The sequence below is a fragment of the Portunus trituberculatus genome, chromosome 48, assembly GCF_017591435.1.
Source record: "Portunus trituberculatus isolate SZX2019 chromosome 48, ASM1759143v1, whole genome shotgun sequence".
NCBI classification, from domain to species: Eukaryota; Metazoa; Arthropoda; class Malacostraca; order Decapoda; family Portunidae; genus Portunus; species Portunus trituberculatus.
The window spans coordinates 18,130,023-18,147,518 of NC_059302.1; the positions used below are offsets into that span (position 1 = coordinate 18,130,023).

The 17,496-nt window shown below is 40.4% G+C and overlaps 1 protein-coding gene across 2 annotated transcripts in view; it reads left to right on the forward strand.

Moving 5' to 3' along the window:
* LOC123498683 overlaps positions 1-17,496 on the forward strand; it is a 144,749-nt gene that overhangs the window by 76,481 nt on the left and 50,772 nt on the right. For both annotated transcript variants that reach the window (XM_045246023.1, XM_045246024.1), the window contains exon 5: positions 17,122-17,340. In XM_045246023.1, the coding sequence (XP_045101958.1) occupies positions 17,122-17,340 (219 nt within the window). The remainder of the gene's footprint in view (positions 1-17,121; positions 17,341-17,496) is intronic.

The window sequence follows — 17,496 nt, forward strand, 5'->3', positions numbered from 1 at the left end:
TATTATTGAGTTTTCAACCAATCATTGTTTATGGTCATCCAGGTAAGTTAAAGGTTATACTGTTATATTATTTATAACTATATAGAAATATGAAACAAAAGTTTGTTTTGTTGTTGATTAGGGCCAGATGAAGGACTGCAGGTTTGCCAGGAAAGGTGATGTTGTGATGGGCAGACAGCTGGTGTGCAGCTGTGGCAGCAGGAAATGCAAGAAAAAGGCAGGGATCAGCAGACAGGCGCAGATGGTGCAGTGAGCTGCAGTGCAGGCAGGCTCGAGTTGATTGTTGTGATGGTGTGCGCCAAGGTCGTCAACCTCAGGTCGGCTTCTCATTTTCTTCTTCCTCAGTTCTCTCCTTCCTCATGTCTTTTCGCCTCTTTTCTTGTGGCGTTTCCTTTTTCAGCATCCCTGCTGTCACTAGGAGTTTTTCTTTGGTGCCATTGAGCAAGATACTAAGAACTTGAGTCAGTAAACACAGAAGATAACATCTTGGACGGTGTGGTGGAACTGAGGTGTGTATTGTATTCAAGCGGGCGGTGTGACGGGCAACCACCAACAACACAATTTTGATTTATAAATAAATTTTCAATTTTAAATTGCCTTATAGTGGACTGGACTAATACGAGATTTACGTAACTCGAGACCGACGTAACCTGGGACTTTACTGTATATATATTATATATATATATATATATATATATATATATATATATATATATATATATATATATATATATATATATACAGTAAGGTTCGGTTACGTCGGTCTCGAGTTACGTCAGACTCGCACTTACGTCAGTCCACTATAAGGCAATTTAAGATTTAAAAAATTGAAAATTTATAAATCGTAAAGCGGGGTTTATTGTTATTGTTGGCGCCAGGCGTCACTAGTGGTTATCCACCACACCGCCCACCTCATGCTTGAATACAATAACACTCTACGTACCTGAGTCCCACCACACCGTCGCCCCTGGCAAGAGTGTTCCTACATCTATGTTTGCTGACTATCTTAGTATCTTGCTCAATGGCACCAAAAAGAAAACTCCTGAGTGATAGCAGTGATGCTAAGAAAAGGAAAACCATTACGCTACAAGAAAAAGTGGACATAATTAAAAGACATGAGAAGGTAGGCAGCAGCTGTGTGTAAGGGAGTGAAGAAGAAAATGGGAAGCCCGTTACCATGACAACGGGGAGGTTGACGACCTTGAGGGCTCACGCACCTATCACAACAATAACAACTCCGAGCCTTCGCCTGGGCCACACGACACTGCAGCTGACTTGCACCGTCTGCGCTTGTCTGCTGATCCCTATTGCCCTTTCCTATTGCATTTCCTGCCCCGCTGCCCACGCTTCTACTCCCACCGCACTGCACTACGTTCCCAGCTGTCCGCCCTGGGCGTCACAACATTCGACCTGCCCACCCTCCTGGCGGCCTCAGGCGTCCACCCCTCTGGCAACATGCATTCCTTCGCGTTCGCGGCCCTAATCAACAACAAAAACAAGCTTGTGTTTCATATTCCTACATATTTGTAAGTAATATAACAATATAACCTTTTACTTATAAAACGCTTCTACTCCTACCGCACTCCATAAAGCTCCCAGCTGTCCGCCCTGGGCGTCACAACATTCGACCTGCCCACCCTCCTGGCGGCCTCAGGCCGCCTCTCGGCAACCTGCAGTCCTTGGCGTCATGCCCTAATCAATATATACCTACATAGTTGTAAATAATATACCAATATAACAATACAACCTTTTACTTACCTGAATAACCATAAAAAATTATTGGTTGAAAAACTCGATAATATGCTTTGAAAGTACAAAAACTCGAGTTACGTACAAAATCGACTTACGTCGTGTTTCAGGAACGTAACTCTGACGTTACTCGGGACCTTACTGTATATATATATATATATATATATATATATATATATATATATATATATATATATATATATATATATATATATATATATATTTATATTTCTATTGCTTTTACAAATGAAGAAAGGATTGTTTTATAATGCATAAAGTGAAATCTTACATGAAATACCAAAAAATAAAGCAGAGATGATGAGATTGACAGACGGCGGAGACTCCGGCGAGTCGCTTCTTCTTGTGACCTTTTTACAGCATGTTGTCCACCACGATATAAATTGTTTCACTCCTCTGTTGCCTGCTATAATGGATATCATATCTTAGTATTCATATACGCTCATGCCATGAGGATAAGCCCGGACTCCATGGCAGTGAGTGATAGTGAATTACTAATTGATATGATATCCATTATAGCAGGCAATAGAGGAGTGAAATAAATTTAATATGTGGTGAAAGACAACATGCTGTTAAAAAGATCACAAGAAGAAGAAGTGGCAGTGCTGGATCATCTCTGCATCATGATTTCATATCAAATCTTCAATAAAAAATAGAAATGTTATTTGAACATAAGATCATATATAAGACAAAACAAAAGGTGGTTTCTTCAGAGCAAGGTCATGGAAGATTTCGCAGCAAGGTTACTCTGATTGTTAAAGAATCTTGAAAAGTTGTTTTGTGAACATAAATGCATATATTATGTGGACTTTTTGGTCTAACTTTATAAAGTACGTTAAACCGGAAATTCGTTAGATGAACGTTCGTTAAGCGGAGTATTACTGTACTCGGCTGCAGTTATTCTTCCTTTTTTCTCATTTTTGTCAATAATCTCCTTTTTCCTTTTGGTAGCTGTCATTACATTCTTTCTTGTAGGCTTATTCACACCACTAACAAGCCTCTTTGGTGCCAATGTAAGCTTCTAAATGAAAAAAAAAAAAAAAAAAAAAAACTCTGGAGAGAAAGCGCAGGACAATGTTATTTTTACAACAGCAAAGGATCAACTGGCTGCGGTGGATCGGTGGGGCGCGTGGGGCGGTGGAAAGGATGAAAGCGCAGGACAATGTTATTTTTATGACAGCGAAGGACCAATTGGCTACGGTGGACCAGTGGGGCGCGTGGGGCAGCGGGAAGGATGAGGTCTTTTTTGTTTACAGTCACATGGACGGACGTTTGATTAATAGGTATTTTTTATTAATATCAAGTCGAACTTTTGCATTTGACTATTGAAAAGTTTGACTATTTAGACGTTCGAGTATTGAGTCTCCACTGTATATTGAACAGACAATTTGGGTTCAGCACAGGAAGATCATGTGTGTCAAATTTACTAAGTTTCTACTCAAGAGTAGTAGAACGACTGGAGAGCAGAGATGGATGGGTGGACACTGTATACCTCGATATAAAAAAGGCTTTTGATAAAGTTCCACATAGCAGACAGTAGACTACTTTGGAAGTTGGAGGACGTAGGAGGACTGAGAAGAAAATTGCTAGATTGGTTAAAGAATTATTTGAAGTATAGAGAGATAAGAACTGTGATCACAGATACATACTCATCCTGGAGTAAAGTAACAAATGGAGTGGCACAGAGGTCAGTGTTAGCCCCCATTATTTTCCAGATATATTTAGACATCAGTATGGAGTAACCAGTTATATTAATATGTTTGTTGGTGATGCAAAATTTTTAAGAGTAATAAAGACATGAGAAGACTGTTTGCTGCTGCAGGAAGACATAGACAAAATTTATGAGTGGAGTAAGAAGTGGAAGTTAGAATTCAATGCCAAGAAATGCCATGTAATAGAAGTAGAAAAGAGTAAGAGAAGACCAGTATGGAACTATTTGATGAGAAAGGAACAAATAATGAAGACTAAATAGGAAAAAGATCTGGAAGTTGATGTACAAGAAACTCTGAGCCCTGAAAAACACATAAGTAAAATATTTGGAACATTGTATAAAATGTTGATTAATTTTAGGGTGGCATTTCAATACATGGATAAGGATATAATGAAAAAAAAATATTACGAGTATGATACGTCTAAACTTGGAATATGCAACAGTGGTGTGGTTGCCAAGCTTGAAATAAGATATAAGAAGATCAGAATGGATCCAGAGGATACCTACAAAGATAATGCCGGAACTAAAGGACCTAACATATGAAAAAAGGTTGAAGGAAATGGGACTGCCAACCTTACAAGATAGAAGAGAAAGAGGAGACCTAATAACAATGTATGAAATTGTTAATGGCATTGAAACTATAGACAACCAAGACTGTTGCTGGTGACAGAAGAAGCTTGAAGGACAACAGGACATGCAAAGTAGATTAGGAAGAGGTATTGTGTAAAAGATATTGGAAAAAACAATTTTCCTCATACAATAGTGGAAACATGGAATGCATTAAATGATGAAGTTTTTTCAGCACATAATGTGCATAGCTTTAAAGAAAAAATGAGATAAGTGGAAATATGAAGACAGGACATTATGAGCCCTGCTTGAACCTTGTACAATACAACTACGTAACTACAAGTAGCTAAACACACACACACACACACACACACACACACACACACACACACACACACACACACACACACACACACACACACACACGAGACGCGGTAGAGGAAGGATGCAATACTGTCGCTCCCGAGAATTAGCTGATCTTCACTACCTTTGGGTTTACAGTGGCCTGGGCGATAAGTGTGGACTCATTTTTTTTTCATGAATACAGTGTTAAATAATAATGAGTGAGAAAGATATTCCATCTAATTGCAGGTATGTGACAAGGGAAAGAATGAAAGCTGATGATGACTATGTTGGTGAGGGAGAAAGAGAATTTGAAGGCTTTGATACGGCGCAAACTTCACTATTTGATAGAGTCTTGACTATCGAACGTAAATTAGATAAATTGATAAAGGAGAGTATGGGAATGAAAGAGAATGAAGAACAGGATAAAGAGCTCCAGAAATTGAAAGAAAGGATAAAAAGAGTGGAAGAAAACGAAACTAGGCTAAGAACCAAAAATGAAGAATTAAAAGTCCAAATTGATGGAAGAAGGACTCGGTAAAGCTGAGAAAGAAAAAGAGAAGCTAAAAGATCTAGTTAACAAAGAAGAAGAAAGAGTACAAGACGTGATTAAAAAAGAAGTACAAGCATGGAGAATCCAAGATAAGAAAGACAAGGAATCATTTCAAGAAGTATTTCAAGAACAGTTAAAAGAAAGAGATGAAAATATGACAAGCAAAATGATAGGAGTCCTCAAGAAAAAGAAAATTTAGTAAGAGAAATTGTGGAAAAAAAGAAGTGTAATTATTTTTGGACTGAAAGAAAAAATGTTAAATATAGACCAAGAAGGAAAACACGAAATGAAATCAGTAAAAGACCTACTAAAACATCTGAATGACGAGGATAGACAGAACTTAGAAGAGGAAGTAGAAGAAATCCATAGAATGGGACCATATCAAGAAGGAACAGTGAGACCAATTAAGATATTACTAAAATCACAAGCAGCAGCAGAAGAAGTACTATATAGAAAAACGAAACTCAGAGAAACAGAAGGTTGCAAAGATATATATATATATAAAGAAAAATAGAAACGAGGAGGAAAGGAAGAGACACAATGAACTGGTGGCAGAAGCAAGAGAAAAAAATAATGAAAGGTCAGAGGAGGAGAAGAAGGCATTTTTTTGGAGAATTATAGGAGACAGGATAAGGAAATGGTATATAAAAGAGAAAGAAGAGAAAAAAATGGAGCAAGTTTAACTAAAAATGATAAGAACAAGAGATTAAAAATGATGTATACAAACATAGATGGGATTTTATCTAGTAAATTAGAATTAAGAGATTACATAAAGAAAGAAGAACCAGATATTGTATGCCTGGTGGAAACAAAGTTAAATGAGGCAATAAAATAGACATAGATAAAAGGTATAATATATGGAGGAGAGACAGAGTGGGTAAAGGAGGAGGAGGAGTCATGATGATGTTAAGGAAGGAGATAGTGGTAAATCAAGTGGAGTTTGGGAAGGAAAATCAGAAATACTGTATGTTAAGATGCATATTAACAAAAGGAGTTAACAATCATTGGAACATATGTGCCACCAAAACAAACTCATGGACTAACCAAGAATATAGAGACATGATAGATGACACAATAAGGAGTCTTACAAGAATCATTAAGGAAAGGAGAAAAGTGATATTGGTAGGAGATTTCAACTGTAAGGAGGTAGACTGGGAAAATTATGAAAGTGGTATGGGGGAAGATGCCTGGGGAGATAGATTCCTGAACCTAATGATAGATAATTTGATGGTCCAAAGAGTAAAGGAAAACACAAGATTCAGAGGAAACGATGAGCCGGCAAGATTAGACCTAGTTTTACAAGGGATATACCAATTAACGATGATATAAGATACAAGTGCCCATTGGGAAAGAGTGACCATGTAATATTAGAGATGGATATAGAAGAAGGAAAGGAAGATAGAGATGAATCATACAAAGGAGACCGATTAAATTACAGAAAGGCTGATATTGAGAATCTCAAGAACTATTTTAAAACGTAAACTGGGAGGAGATGGAAAACTCATTAACGGTTCAAGAGAAATATAACTTATTTTTGGAAATATACAAAACTGGGGTCAGGGAATATGTTCCGAAATATAGACCTAAAGAAGAAGGAAAGAAAGATTGGTTTAATGCAAGATGTGCTAGGGCAAAGGAGAAACGAGATGGAGCATGGAAAAGGTGGAGAAGAAACAGAAATCCAGAAAATAAGGAAAACTTCAAAACAGCAAGAAATGAATATGCTAAGGTGAGAAAGGAAGAAGAAAAGAACTATGAAAAGGACATTGTCGAAAAATGTAAGGAACAACCAAAATTGTTCTACAGATTCATAAATGGAAAAATAAGACAAAAAGAAACAATAGAAAGGTTAAAAGGAGAAAACGGAATGGTGGAAGACCCAAAAGTATGGCAGAACTGTTAAATAGTAAATTTCATGAGGTCTTTACTAAGGAATCCAAATTTGAAAGACCACAGGGTAATAGAGAGACTGTCTATATGAAAGAGATTAAAGTAACCAAGCTTGAAATAAAAAGTTGATGACGGAATTGGATGAGGAAAAGGCAATGGGACCGGATGAAGTCTCAGGCAGAATACTGAAAGAATGTAGGGAAGAACTAGCAAGTCCAATATACAACATCATAAAATGCTCAATAGAAAATGGAACAGTGCCAGTGGAGTGGAAAAGAGCTGAGGTGGTTCCCATATATAAGAGCGGAAGGAAGGAAGAACCTTTAAATTACAGACCGGTATCACTAACTAGTGTAATATGCAAGATGTGTGAAAAAGTAATAAAGAAGCAATGGATTGAGTTTCTTGAAGACAACAAAATATTATCAAATAGCCAATTTGGTTTTAGAAAAGGTCGGTCATGTGTGACAAATTTATTGAGTTTCTACTCTAGAATAGTTGATAAAGTACAAAAGAGAGAGGGATGGGTTGACTGTATTTATTTAGATCTAAAAAAGGCTTTTGATAAAGTGCCACATGAAAGATTACTATGGAAGTTAGAGGAGAAGGGTGGCTTAAAAGGAAGCACATTGAGATGGATGAAGAATTACTTAAGGGGGAGAGAAATAAGAATGATAGTTAAAGATATGAAGTCCAAGTGGAGAACAGTAGACAGCGGAGTGCCACAGGGGTCAGTATTGGCACCAATACTTTTTCTCGTATATATAAATGACATGCCAGAGGGAGTGAACAGCTACATAAATCTGTTTATGGACGATGCGAAACTGTGCAGAGTCATTAAACAAAAGAGGATTGTGAAATACTACAGGAAGACTTAAACAAGATCTGGAAATGGAGCAAAAAATGGGAGATGGAATTCAATGTGGACAAAAGCCATGTCATGGAAATGGGAAAAAGTGAAAGACGACCAGTGGGAATCTATAAGATGGGAGATGGAGTAGAACTAGAAAAAGTAAAAAAGGAAAAGGACTTGGGAGTGACAATGGAAGAAAATAATCAACTGGTAAGCCATATTGATAGAATTTTCAGAGAGACGTATAATTTGCTAAGGAATATTGGAGTAGCATTTCACTATATGGACAAGGAAATGATGAAGAAATTGATAAGTACTAAAATAAGACCTAGATTGGAATATGCAGGAGTTGTGTGGACTCCCATAAAAGAAACACATAAGAAAATTAGAGACTACAAAAATGGCTACAAGAATGGTTCCAGAATTTAAAGGGATGACATATGAGGAGAGACTAAAGGCAATGGATCTACCAACCTTGGAGCAGAGAAGAGAGAGAGGGGATCTGATACAAGTTTATAAATTGATTAACGGAATGGATGAAGTGGATAATGAGAAACTGATCCTGAGAGAAGAATATGACTTTAGAAGCACAAGATCGCATAGTAAGAAACTAAGGAAGGGACGATGTCTGAGAGATGTTAGAAAATTTAGTTTCCCGCAAAGATGTGTTGAGACTTGGAACAGTTTGAGTGAGGAAGTGGTGTCAGCAAAGAATGTACATAGTTTTAAAGAAAAATTGGATAAGTGTAGATATGGAGACGGGACCACACGAGCATAAAGCCCAGGCCCTGTAAAACTACAACTAGGTAAATACAACTAGGTAAATACACACACACACACACACACACACACACACACACACACACACACACACACACACACACACACACACACACACACACACAGACGTATGTTTATTTACTTACAAATAACTTTGATTTGTTATTACACAATACTATCCATAATTGATAATTATTGCTTTAAACCCCCTTTCTCAGCAAACTTGCATCATGTCTAACAGCTCAAGAAGTAGAAACAAAAGAAATACTTGAGGTGCCCTTTCTTGTTTTCTTTTAGAAGGCACTCAGACTGTTTTCTACTCCCAGGTACCACCCTGCAGGCTGATTCCTTTAATTTGCTTCTTTGCTGTGAAAGGGCTTACACTTGTTTGGCTCAGTGCTTGCACCAGCTAGTTTTTTTTTTTGGGGAGCGGTACTTTTTGTTGCTCCTTGGTTTGTCTGTCTTCTACAGGGAGATTGTAAGTGTGTTATCATACCACATAAGTGTTCGAAGTGTTCTTGCTCCCTCTCGTCACTTACGGTGGATCCTCATGGGTAATGTCTCTCATATAGGGAGTTTTGTAGCCTTGCTTCCTGTTGTGATTGCTATAAGGCCTTGTCCCACGACCAGTGTCTACGTCTTTTGGAGAGTAATAAAGACCGTACTGAGATTAGGAAGGCTTCTTCTACTTCCTCCATGACTCAGCAGCTGCAGAAACATATGTATAGGATGGAGGAGATGTTGGACCGGCTTTCCTTCTTTCTCTCCACTTCCCAGGGTTCTCCTATCTCTGGTTTTTAAACTCCAGCTTCCCAGGTAGATGGTTCCCAGCCAGGAACAAGTGGTGCTATGCAGAGGCTGGGGTGGGCCAGACCAGCTGGTGTCGCCGGTCCTGAGGTTGAGATGGTGCCAATGTCCGCCATGAGCCCAACAGGTGGCTTCCATGCCCCAGTTCCTGGGACAAGTAACACAATGTACTTGGTAGTTTTTGCAGTGTGTACAGTGGTCGGGTTGGTGACAGCCATCCGGTTCCCATGCCCAGCAGCCGTCCAACTATCCAGGATATGGAGGTTGACATCTGCCATACAGCTCCCATACCTGGCAGCCAGACTCCTATCTGCGATATTGATGATGGCGTCTGCCATAAGGCTCCCATGCCTAGCGGTCAGCCTCTTATCCCCTCCCATGGTTTAACCCTTAAACTGCGCAATTATGATTTCAGGACAGCTGCAGGGTGTGCAAAAAATGGCAAAAAATCAACTTGCTTGAAAACTATCTATGATCTTATGAAACTCAAAGGAGACAAGTAGAGCACTGAAAAGTGAAACAAAAAATGAAAAAAATTACATTGTGTGGCAGTGATGGCTGGCTGAAGTTCTTTGGGAAGTGGGGGCCAGTGACAGGGGAGCCAGGAGGGTGGCAGAGATCATACTGCACTTCCCAATCATGTTTGATTTTTCTCCCTTTATCCAAAATTATTTATAGTTTGCAGCATGGTGTTATTCAGTATTGTTTCAGTGTGTGATACTCAGTGAAACAAAGTACAGCACACATTGGTACTTGACATTCTTCAGTGCGCTCGTGACCTTGAGAGGCAGGAGGGTGTTTACGGCATCTCTTGGGCTTTCTCACAGCACCAGAAGTTGATTACTGTAAATAATCTACATCATCAGGGCCTAGTGCAAGCTTTCTTTTTACTATCTCCTCCTTTTTACGACATCTTCTGCCTCCCCCATGGCCATGAATGTGGGAGCCAGGAGGCTGGCCAGCATCGGAAGATGATCATGAATTACCGTCTTCAATGACTGCCTAAGGCTGACTGAGATAATAATGCCTATATGAAGCCGCTTGAAGCGAAAGAGGGATGATGTTGTCACATGATGTTCATTAGATTTTATGGTAGCTGTGCGGGAACTTTTGAAATACAGCTTAGAAAACCTGTCATCTTAAGATGTCTGGCGCAGTTGGTCACATAGCATCTTAAGATGTCTGGCGCAGTTTATGGGTTAATCTGCTGTGTAGGTTAGGAAATGTCTGGTGCTCCTGGTATTTTTGGCAGTGTTTACGTTGGGGTCGGCGACAACCATCCAGCTCTTATGCTTGATGGCTGCCCCACTACTTAAGATATGGATGTCAGTGTCTGCCATACAGCTCCCCATGTCTGGCAGCCAGACTCCTTTCTAGGATGTTGAGGCTCGCGTCTGCCATATGGCTCCCATGCCTGGCGGCCAGCTTATCATCCCCACACGTGCTTTAGGCCTAGGTGAGACTATTCCACTTTCTTTGGTGGTTTAGTTTGGCCACAGCCATGCTGCTAAATGTCTGGTGGCCTTCTCCATACCCAGAATATGAGTGGTGGTGTAAGCCACAAGGCTCCCATGCTGGGTGACCAGACTCATGTCCCTTGTGTAGGGGTTGGCATATGCTCCTCGGCTCCCATGCTTGGTGGCCATCCTCTTCTTCGCAGTGGCTTTGACCATATGGATCCTGGTGTGTCTGTGCTGGGTGGCCTTTCACTTATTCAGGAGGCTTCTGTTGAGGCTGGCCAACCATCTCCTGTGCCTGGTGGCAGTGGGGTGGGCCAAGGTCTTTTGGCTCCCATGCCAGTTGGCCACCCCTTTTTTGCAGCTGGGACCCATGAGGATGATGAGAAGGAAGTGCCCCCAATCAATAGTGTTTCCCCTTTTATGCACCTTATAGGCCAAGTGATTGCCCATTTTCATCTGCCTTGACCTGAGGCTTCTCCCTTGACTTCTCAGCTTTGAACAAGTGTTTGGTGGTCAGCCCTTTCTGGATGGAGACTGTGGCGTCAGCTTTGGTGTCCGTAAACATGGGCAATTGGATGGTGTCTCTGGAACTGAGAGATGCATATTTCAAGTTCCAATCCACCCTCATTCCTGCAAGTACCTGCGGTTCATTTTGGCGAAAAGTTTTTTCAGTTCAAAGTTCTTTGTTTTGGCTTTGCCACCATCCCACCCAAGGTGATGGTGCCTGTGTCTTCATGGGCTCATCGACACAAAATCTCCTAGTGCTATTACCTGGACGATTGGCTGGTCACAGGGCCCATGCTCCAGGGGTGCATAGGTGCCATCTGGGTTGTTTTGTGGCTGTGTGCTCAGTGGGGTATTCATATTCATATCAGACCTGGTATTCAGCCAAAGGAAGCAGTACCTGGTCATGGTGCTGGATTTAGTGAGGGCTCTGATATTTTTATTGCCAGAAAGAGTCAGCCGGTTTCTGTTGGTGGCACAAAGTTTTCTAGAAGATAGAGCCCGGATGGTGTCTCTATGGATGTCACTCCTAGGTCATCTGGCTTTCCTGGAGAGGCTGATACCAGGCAGCCAGGTATGCTCTCAGTCCCTTCAATGGTGCCTGGAGAAACACTGGATGGCAGCGTCGGACACAGCCAGGGGGCGGGTTTCTCCTTCACAGCTGTGTTTGGAAGATCTCTTCTGGTGGATGGATCCAGGTCATCTTCTCAGGGGAGCTCCCTTTGTGATGGCTCCTTCAGAACAATCTCTGTTTTCCGATGCATCCCTTCACGGTTGGAGTGCTCATCTGGGGACTCTTGTCTCTGGGGTGTGGTCTCCACAGGAGCAGAGGTTTCACATCAACCACCTGGAGATGATGGCTGTTTTTCAGGCTTTCCAGTTCTATCAACAGGAATAGTCAGGCACAGTGGTGTCTCGTGTCAGACAATTTGACTGATGGCCTATTTACGGAACTCAGGGGGCACTCGATCTGAGTCTCTGTTGTGTGTGGCAGGGGACATTCTCTGGTGGTGCGAGGACAACTCGGTCTCTCTTCGCCCCAGGTTCGTGCTGGGATGGCACAATGCATTGGCAGATGTCCTCAGTTGTGAGTGTGTGAGGTCAGAGTGGACCCTACATCCAGTAGTGTGCAGGCAGGTCTTTCAGGTGTGGAGTGCGCCACAGGTGGATCTATTTGCAACGGCCTTAAATCACCAGTTACCTCTGTATGTGTCTCCCCTGCAAGACCCGGGAGCTTGGAAGGAGGACGCGTATGCCTTTCCATTGGAGGGCTTGGATCAGAACGCCTTTCCTCCCTTCTCTCGGATGCGTCGGGTGCTGCTTTGGATCAGAGGGGCTGCTTGCATTCATGTAAGTCTGATTACCCTGTGCTGGCATCAGGCAGACTGGTTTCCTCTACTTCTGAGTCTGTTAGTGAACCATCCTCGAGTGTTGCCTCCATGGGCCTCTCTGCTCCGCCAGCCTCATCGCCACCTCTTTCACAAGTCTCCAGGGGCTCTTCACCTTCATGCGTGGAGACTCTCTAGTGCCTCTTCTGAAAGAGAGGCTTTTTGCAGAGGGCTGCTAGATTTATGGCCTGTCAGGTCAGACAGTCCTCTCCCAGAGTTTATCAGGCAAAGTGGACCATCTTCTGTGGTTGGTGTGAGTTAGGGGTTTTCATCCTCTCTCGTCCTCTGTGATGGACTTAGGCGACTTTTTTCTTTTTCTTTGGGACACACAGCACTTGTCCTTGCCGTCCATTAGGGGATATCGTTCTACTTTGGCCTCCATTTTCTGGCAGGATTGCTTGGATATCTCACAGGATTTGGATCTGTCAGCTCTGTTTCGGGGATTTGCCAAGTCGGCTCCTTCCCGTTTGCCACGCATTCCTTTGTGGGATTTGTCTTTAGTTTTCTAGTTGTACGTTCTTTAATGAAGTCCCCTTATGAACCTCTTCATTTGGCTTCATTGAGGGACATTGCACTGAAATTGTTGTTTCTTTTGGCTTCAGCATCTGCTTGTTGGGTTGTAGGACTAGGAATTGTCATCCAAGATGTTCCTGCCTTTTTGTGACTGTTCCTGAGCCTCGACATGTGGTGCACCCTCATACTATTTCTCACTGGTTATGTCAGGTTATCTAGCATACACATCAGGATGTTTCTGAGGAGGACATGCTCTTGGTTCAAGTGAAGGCATATGAAGTTAGAGCAGTGGCGACGAGTACCTTGCTCAAGAAGATTTGGAGTATTATTCCTGTTCCTTGGGCAGGAACCTGGAAGAGTATGTCCACTTCTGCTTTTTTTTTTTCTAAGGTATATTACTCATCGGCAATTGGATACATTTTCTCTGGGCCCTGTTGTGTTGACTCTCAGGGTAATTTAATAGTTTTTCTTTTGGGTTCCTTAAACATACTGTTCTATGTATTGTGCTCTTTGGGTTATCTGGGTCATTGGACCTTTCTCGTGGGGAGATTTGTGGTGTTCCTGTCACTCCTCTTGTTTTGTCTCTCTGTCATGGGATACAAGTGCTGCACCCACCTCAGGACATGACCTCTGCCTTGTAAGTTTTTGGTATGTAAGGATGTGTTTCTTGGGGAGTGAAAGTTGTTAGGGGTGAGGTCCTTTTTCCTCCTATACTTGGGATTCAGTTCTTAACCAGTGATTAATAATTATGGGTAGTAGTATGTGTAATAACAAATAGGATTTTTTTATGTAAAATCCATTTTTATCTACATACTTACTCATGATTATTAATTATAATTGAATTTCCCTTCCTTCCTACCCTCTATGACCTTTTATGCTAAAGACGAATGAGGGAATTGCCCTGCTAGGTAGTACCTGGAAGTAGAAAATGGTCTGGACGTCTTCTCAAAGAAAACAAGAAAAGGCACATCAAGTATTTCTTTTGTTTCTATTTCTTGAGCTGTTAGACATGTAAGTTTGCTGTGAGAATGGGGGTTTAAGCAATAATTAATGATTATTGGTAAGTATGTAGATAAAAAATGAATTTTACATTAAAAATCTTATTTTTCATGCTTCTGGATTTGATTGGGGTTGTATTCTTCATAAATATATGATGATTGTCATAGTTAAGGCAGATGTGTCATATCTTAGAATGTCTATCATAAGTTGCCTGTCATAAGTTATGAATTAAGCCAATCTAATTACCATATGTATCTGCTATATCAAGTGCTTATTTGTTTTTTAATATTGAAAGGTGAAACAAAAGCTCTTATTTATTGTAATCTTTTAGCTTCTGTAGATATTTCCATTGCCTTTTGTATTTAGAGAAGAGACATATTGGATAAGGAAATTGGCCAATTTTTTAAATAAGGTAAATGTGATGTCATAGATGAGCTTCAATTTAAACAAACACTGTTTTTGAATGGTAAGGATAGCTCTCTTAATGTCCCCTAAATTCATCATTACTGCACAACTACATTTTTCCAGCAGCAAGATATCTAAATATTATGGTTGTCTTAATTTTTTTGGGAGAGTGGATTGCTTCTTTCCATGTCATTATGTAAGGCTTCTCATACCAACTTGGTGACAGAGTACATAGATGGTGTAAATAGTATTTTCTGATGAATTTTGTCACTCTATTCATTCGATATTTCATTTCTGGGTAAATAATTTCTGAACTGGAGATGTTATTTTGACTATAGAAACCTGTCATAAACTGTAGTAAGGCAAGTTTAACTCAGTCTTGGCAATCTGCACAGAGATTTGATTGACAAATGATCACAATTTTTGGTAACTTTTCGAACTTATGTATGATCGTGTCATTTTGTCCTCACTACGACATATTTCATAGCTAAGACTTGCTAGGACTACTTTGTGAATACAGTCCCTCAATGGAACCATGAGAGCAACCTTGTAAACATCACTATCTTTTACTTGGGTCTGTTAACCTGTAAATTAAAAGCCACTGCTCAGGTTGGAGAGCATGCATATGTGAGCCACATTTCAGGCTTTAGAAACTTCAGTAAGGTCTCTTAATTTGCACACTTGTAGTGACAAATATACCTCAGTGGTGTGTACTGGGATGCCTATTGACTTATTTTTGCCCAGCAAGCATCATGTAACCCGTAAGCTGTTGCATACATGAGTATGTAACTGTGACCTTCATCTTACGATGTAAAGGCTATTTTCAAATTTGGTGACATGTATTTTGTTCTCATATGTCTTGATATGATGTCTGGAAATTGAGTGTTGATGATACATTGGAAGAAACTTTTACTTTATGTCTGGCTAAGTAGAAAAGTGTAGCCTACTCTATAGATAAGAATACCATATTTGATGGGTCATAAGACTCACCTTTTCTCCAAAAAATGTTTCTAGAAGTGACCCTGCATCCTATGAGGCCAAGGTTCAGTATTGAGACAGTGGTGGGTGGTAACTGAGGCTCAAAAATCAAACCTCAGACATCTTTGCAGATGTAAACAAAGTGATGATTGGTACTACACCACAAAACAACTCTTTCTCTCAAGGTAGCAATATATAATAGGTCATATTTACTGGTAATTCACATGGAATGACACCAATCAGGAAGAATTTCCCAAGTGACCATGCACCATGCATTGTATGAACAAAAACAAACACAGTCGGTGTTGGTGATCTTGACTTTGACACAGGCAAGCTTCACTGCATTCTTTATTAACTTTAGTGTGATGCTATTACTCCTTGAAGTAAGACACACTTTCATATAATTAAAATTGCACCGATCTTATAACATTCTTACCTTGCTTACATGTAAAAAGAATGATATTAAAAAAAATGATTATTAGCCCTGTGGTTTCTGACTCTCACAGTCACTGCCAATGCCATATGCCAGGTATATGTTTACATCTCACAAGTCAGAAATGGATTAGTGTGTATCCTTCTAGCAAAATATTGGGATCTAATAATGATCTAAATGCATGTGAGTTTTCAAATATCAAGCAAAATCCTTCACTTAATGTTCAGAGCTTAAATCTGCTCATTTATCTTTTTTCAATGTCTTCCAAAAGTAGAGGCATCTTATGAGCCCATGCATCTTATGAGGCATCAAATACGGTAGATGGTTCTGAATTATAAATAAATCTGTTTATTACCATATTGTGTTTAGTGTTGAAGAACATAAGAAAATTAAGGAAGATGCTAGAGGCCATCAGACTTACACATGACTGCATTTATGAACACATCTACTTATTTCCACCTATCATTCCCATCCATATCCGCTTGATATAATATTGGACCAATTGGACCTAGTTGTTCCATTATTATGGCAAGAAAAGAAGGTACTCTAAGGGGGTTGAATTTTCATGCCACATTATTGAGCTGCCTAACATAGTGGTGTAGTAAGGGGGGTTTATAAAGCCATTGTTGCTAATGCTGATCAATTGCCCTTGAGATCCTAATGAGGAAGGTTGAATGCCATGATTGCTCTGAGTGTCCCACTCTTGACCTCCAGTCCCCCTTCATCTAATCCAGTGTTATTATTGTGGGCTCTATCAAGGATTTATCACAAGAAACTATTGCCTTGCTCATAGCCTGGAAAAAAAAAAAAAAATAGCTGCACAATTAAACAAACAGCCAAACATGTTCAGATATGCCGCTGTAGTGCACGGCACTGGGTTGGTAGCTTTAACCGTGACGGAAGTGCCACCACTCTTACTCAGGAACAAGGGCATGACAGGAAACATAAGATTGGAAAATAAAGGGCCTAGACATTGGTAAAATATTAGACCTCAATCTGATATTTTATTATTGTCTGGACTCCTTTTTTTAAGAATGCAGACTTGACTAACTTCAACCTACTTAGAAGTGATTGCAGCTCTGGTTTCACACATGCTACTTTTATAAATTATGCCATTATAGAAGAGGAGTGGAGCTCTCTCAGTCACTTATAATCTCATTCTGTTGCACAGAAAAGGATGCCCGATCAGCCACCCACATCTGTGGAGGTGCCTCAGGAGCGTCGGGGAGGCCTGGGTCTGGAGGTGTACAAAGGGGATACATGGGAGGATGTGACAGACAGGAGTGAGGGACGAACATCTACCATCAGGGCTGAGGAGGACACAGATGCAGATGATCCCAATGTGGATGACTTGGACATGGAGTTTGAGGAGATGGTAGTGGATGATCCTGTGAGTATACTTGTTTTATTTATTTTTTGTTATTTATTTTTTACTGATGTTAGAGGTGAGAGAACTCTGGTGCAAGGAAACAGGAAAGCTATAAGAAAAAAAAAATGATTAGATAGATTAAGATGAACAAAATTACTGAGTGCTATATCCTAAAGA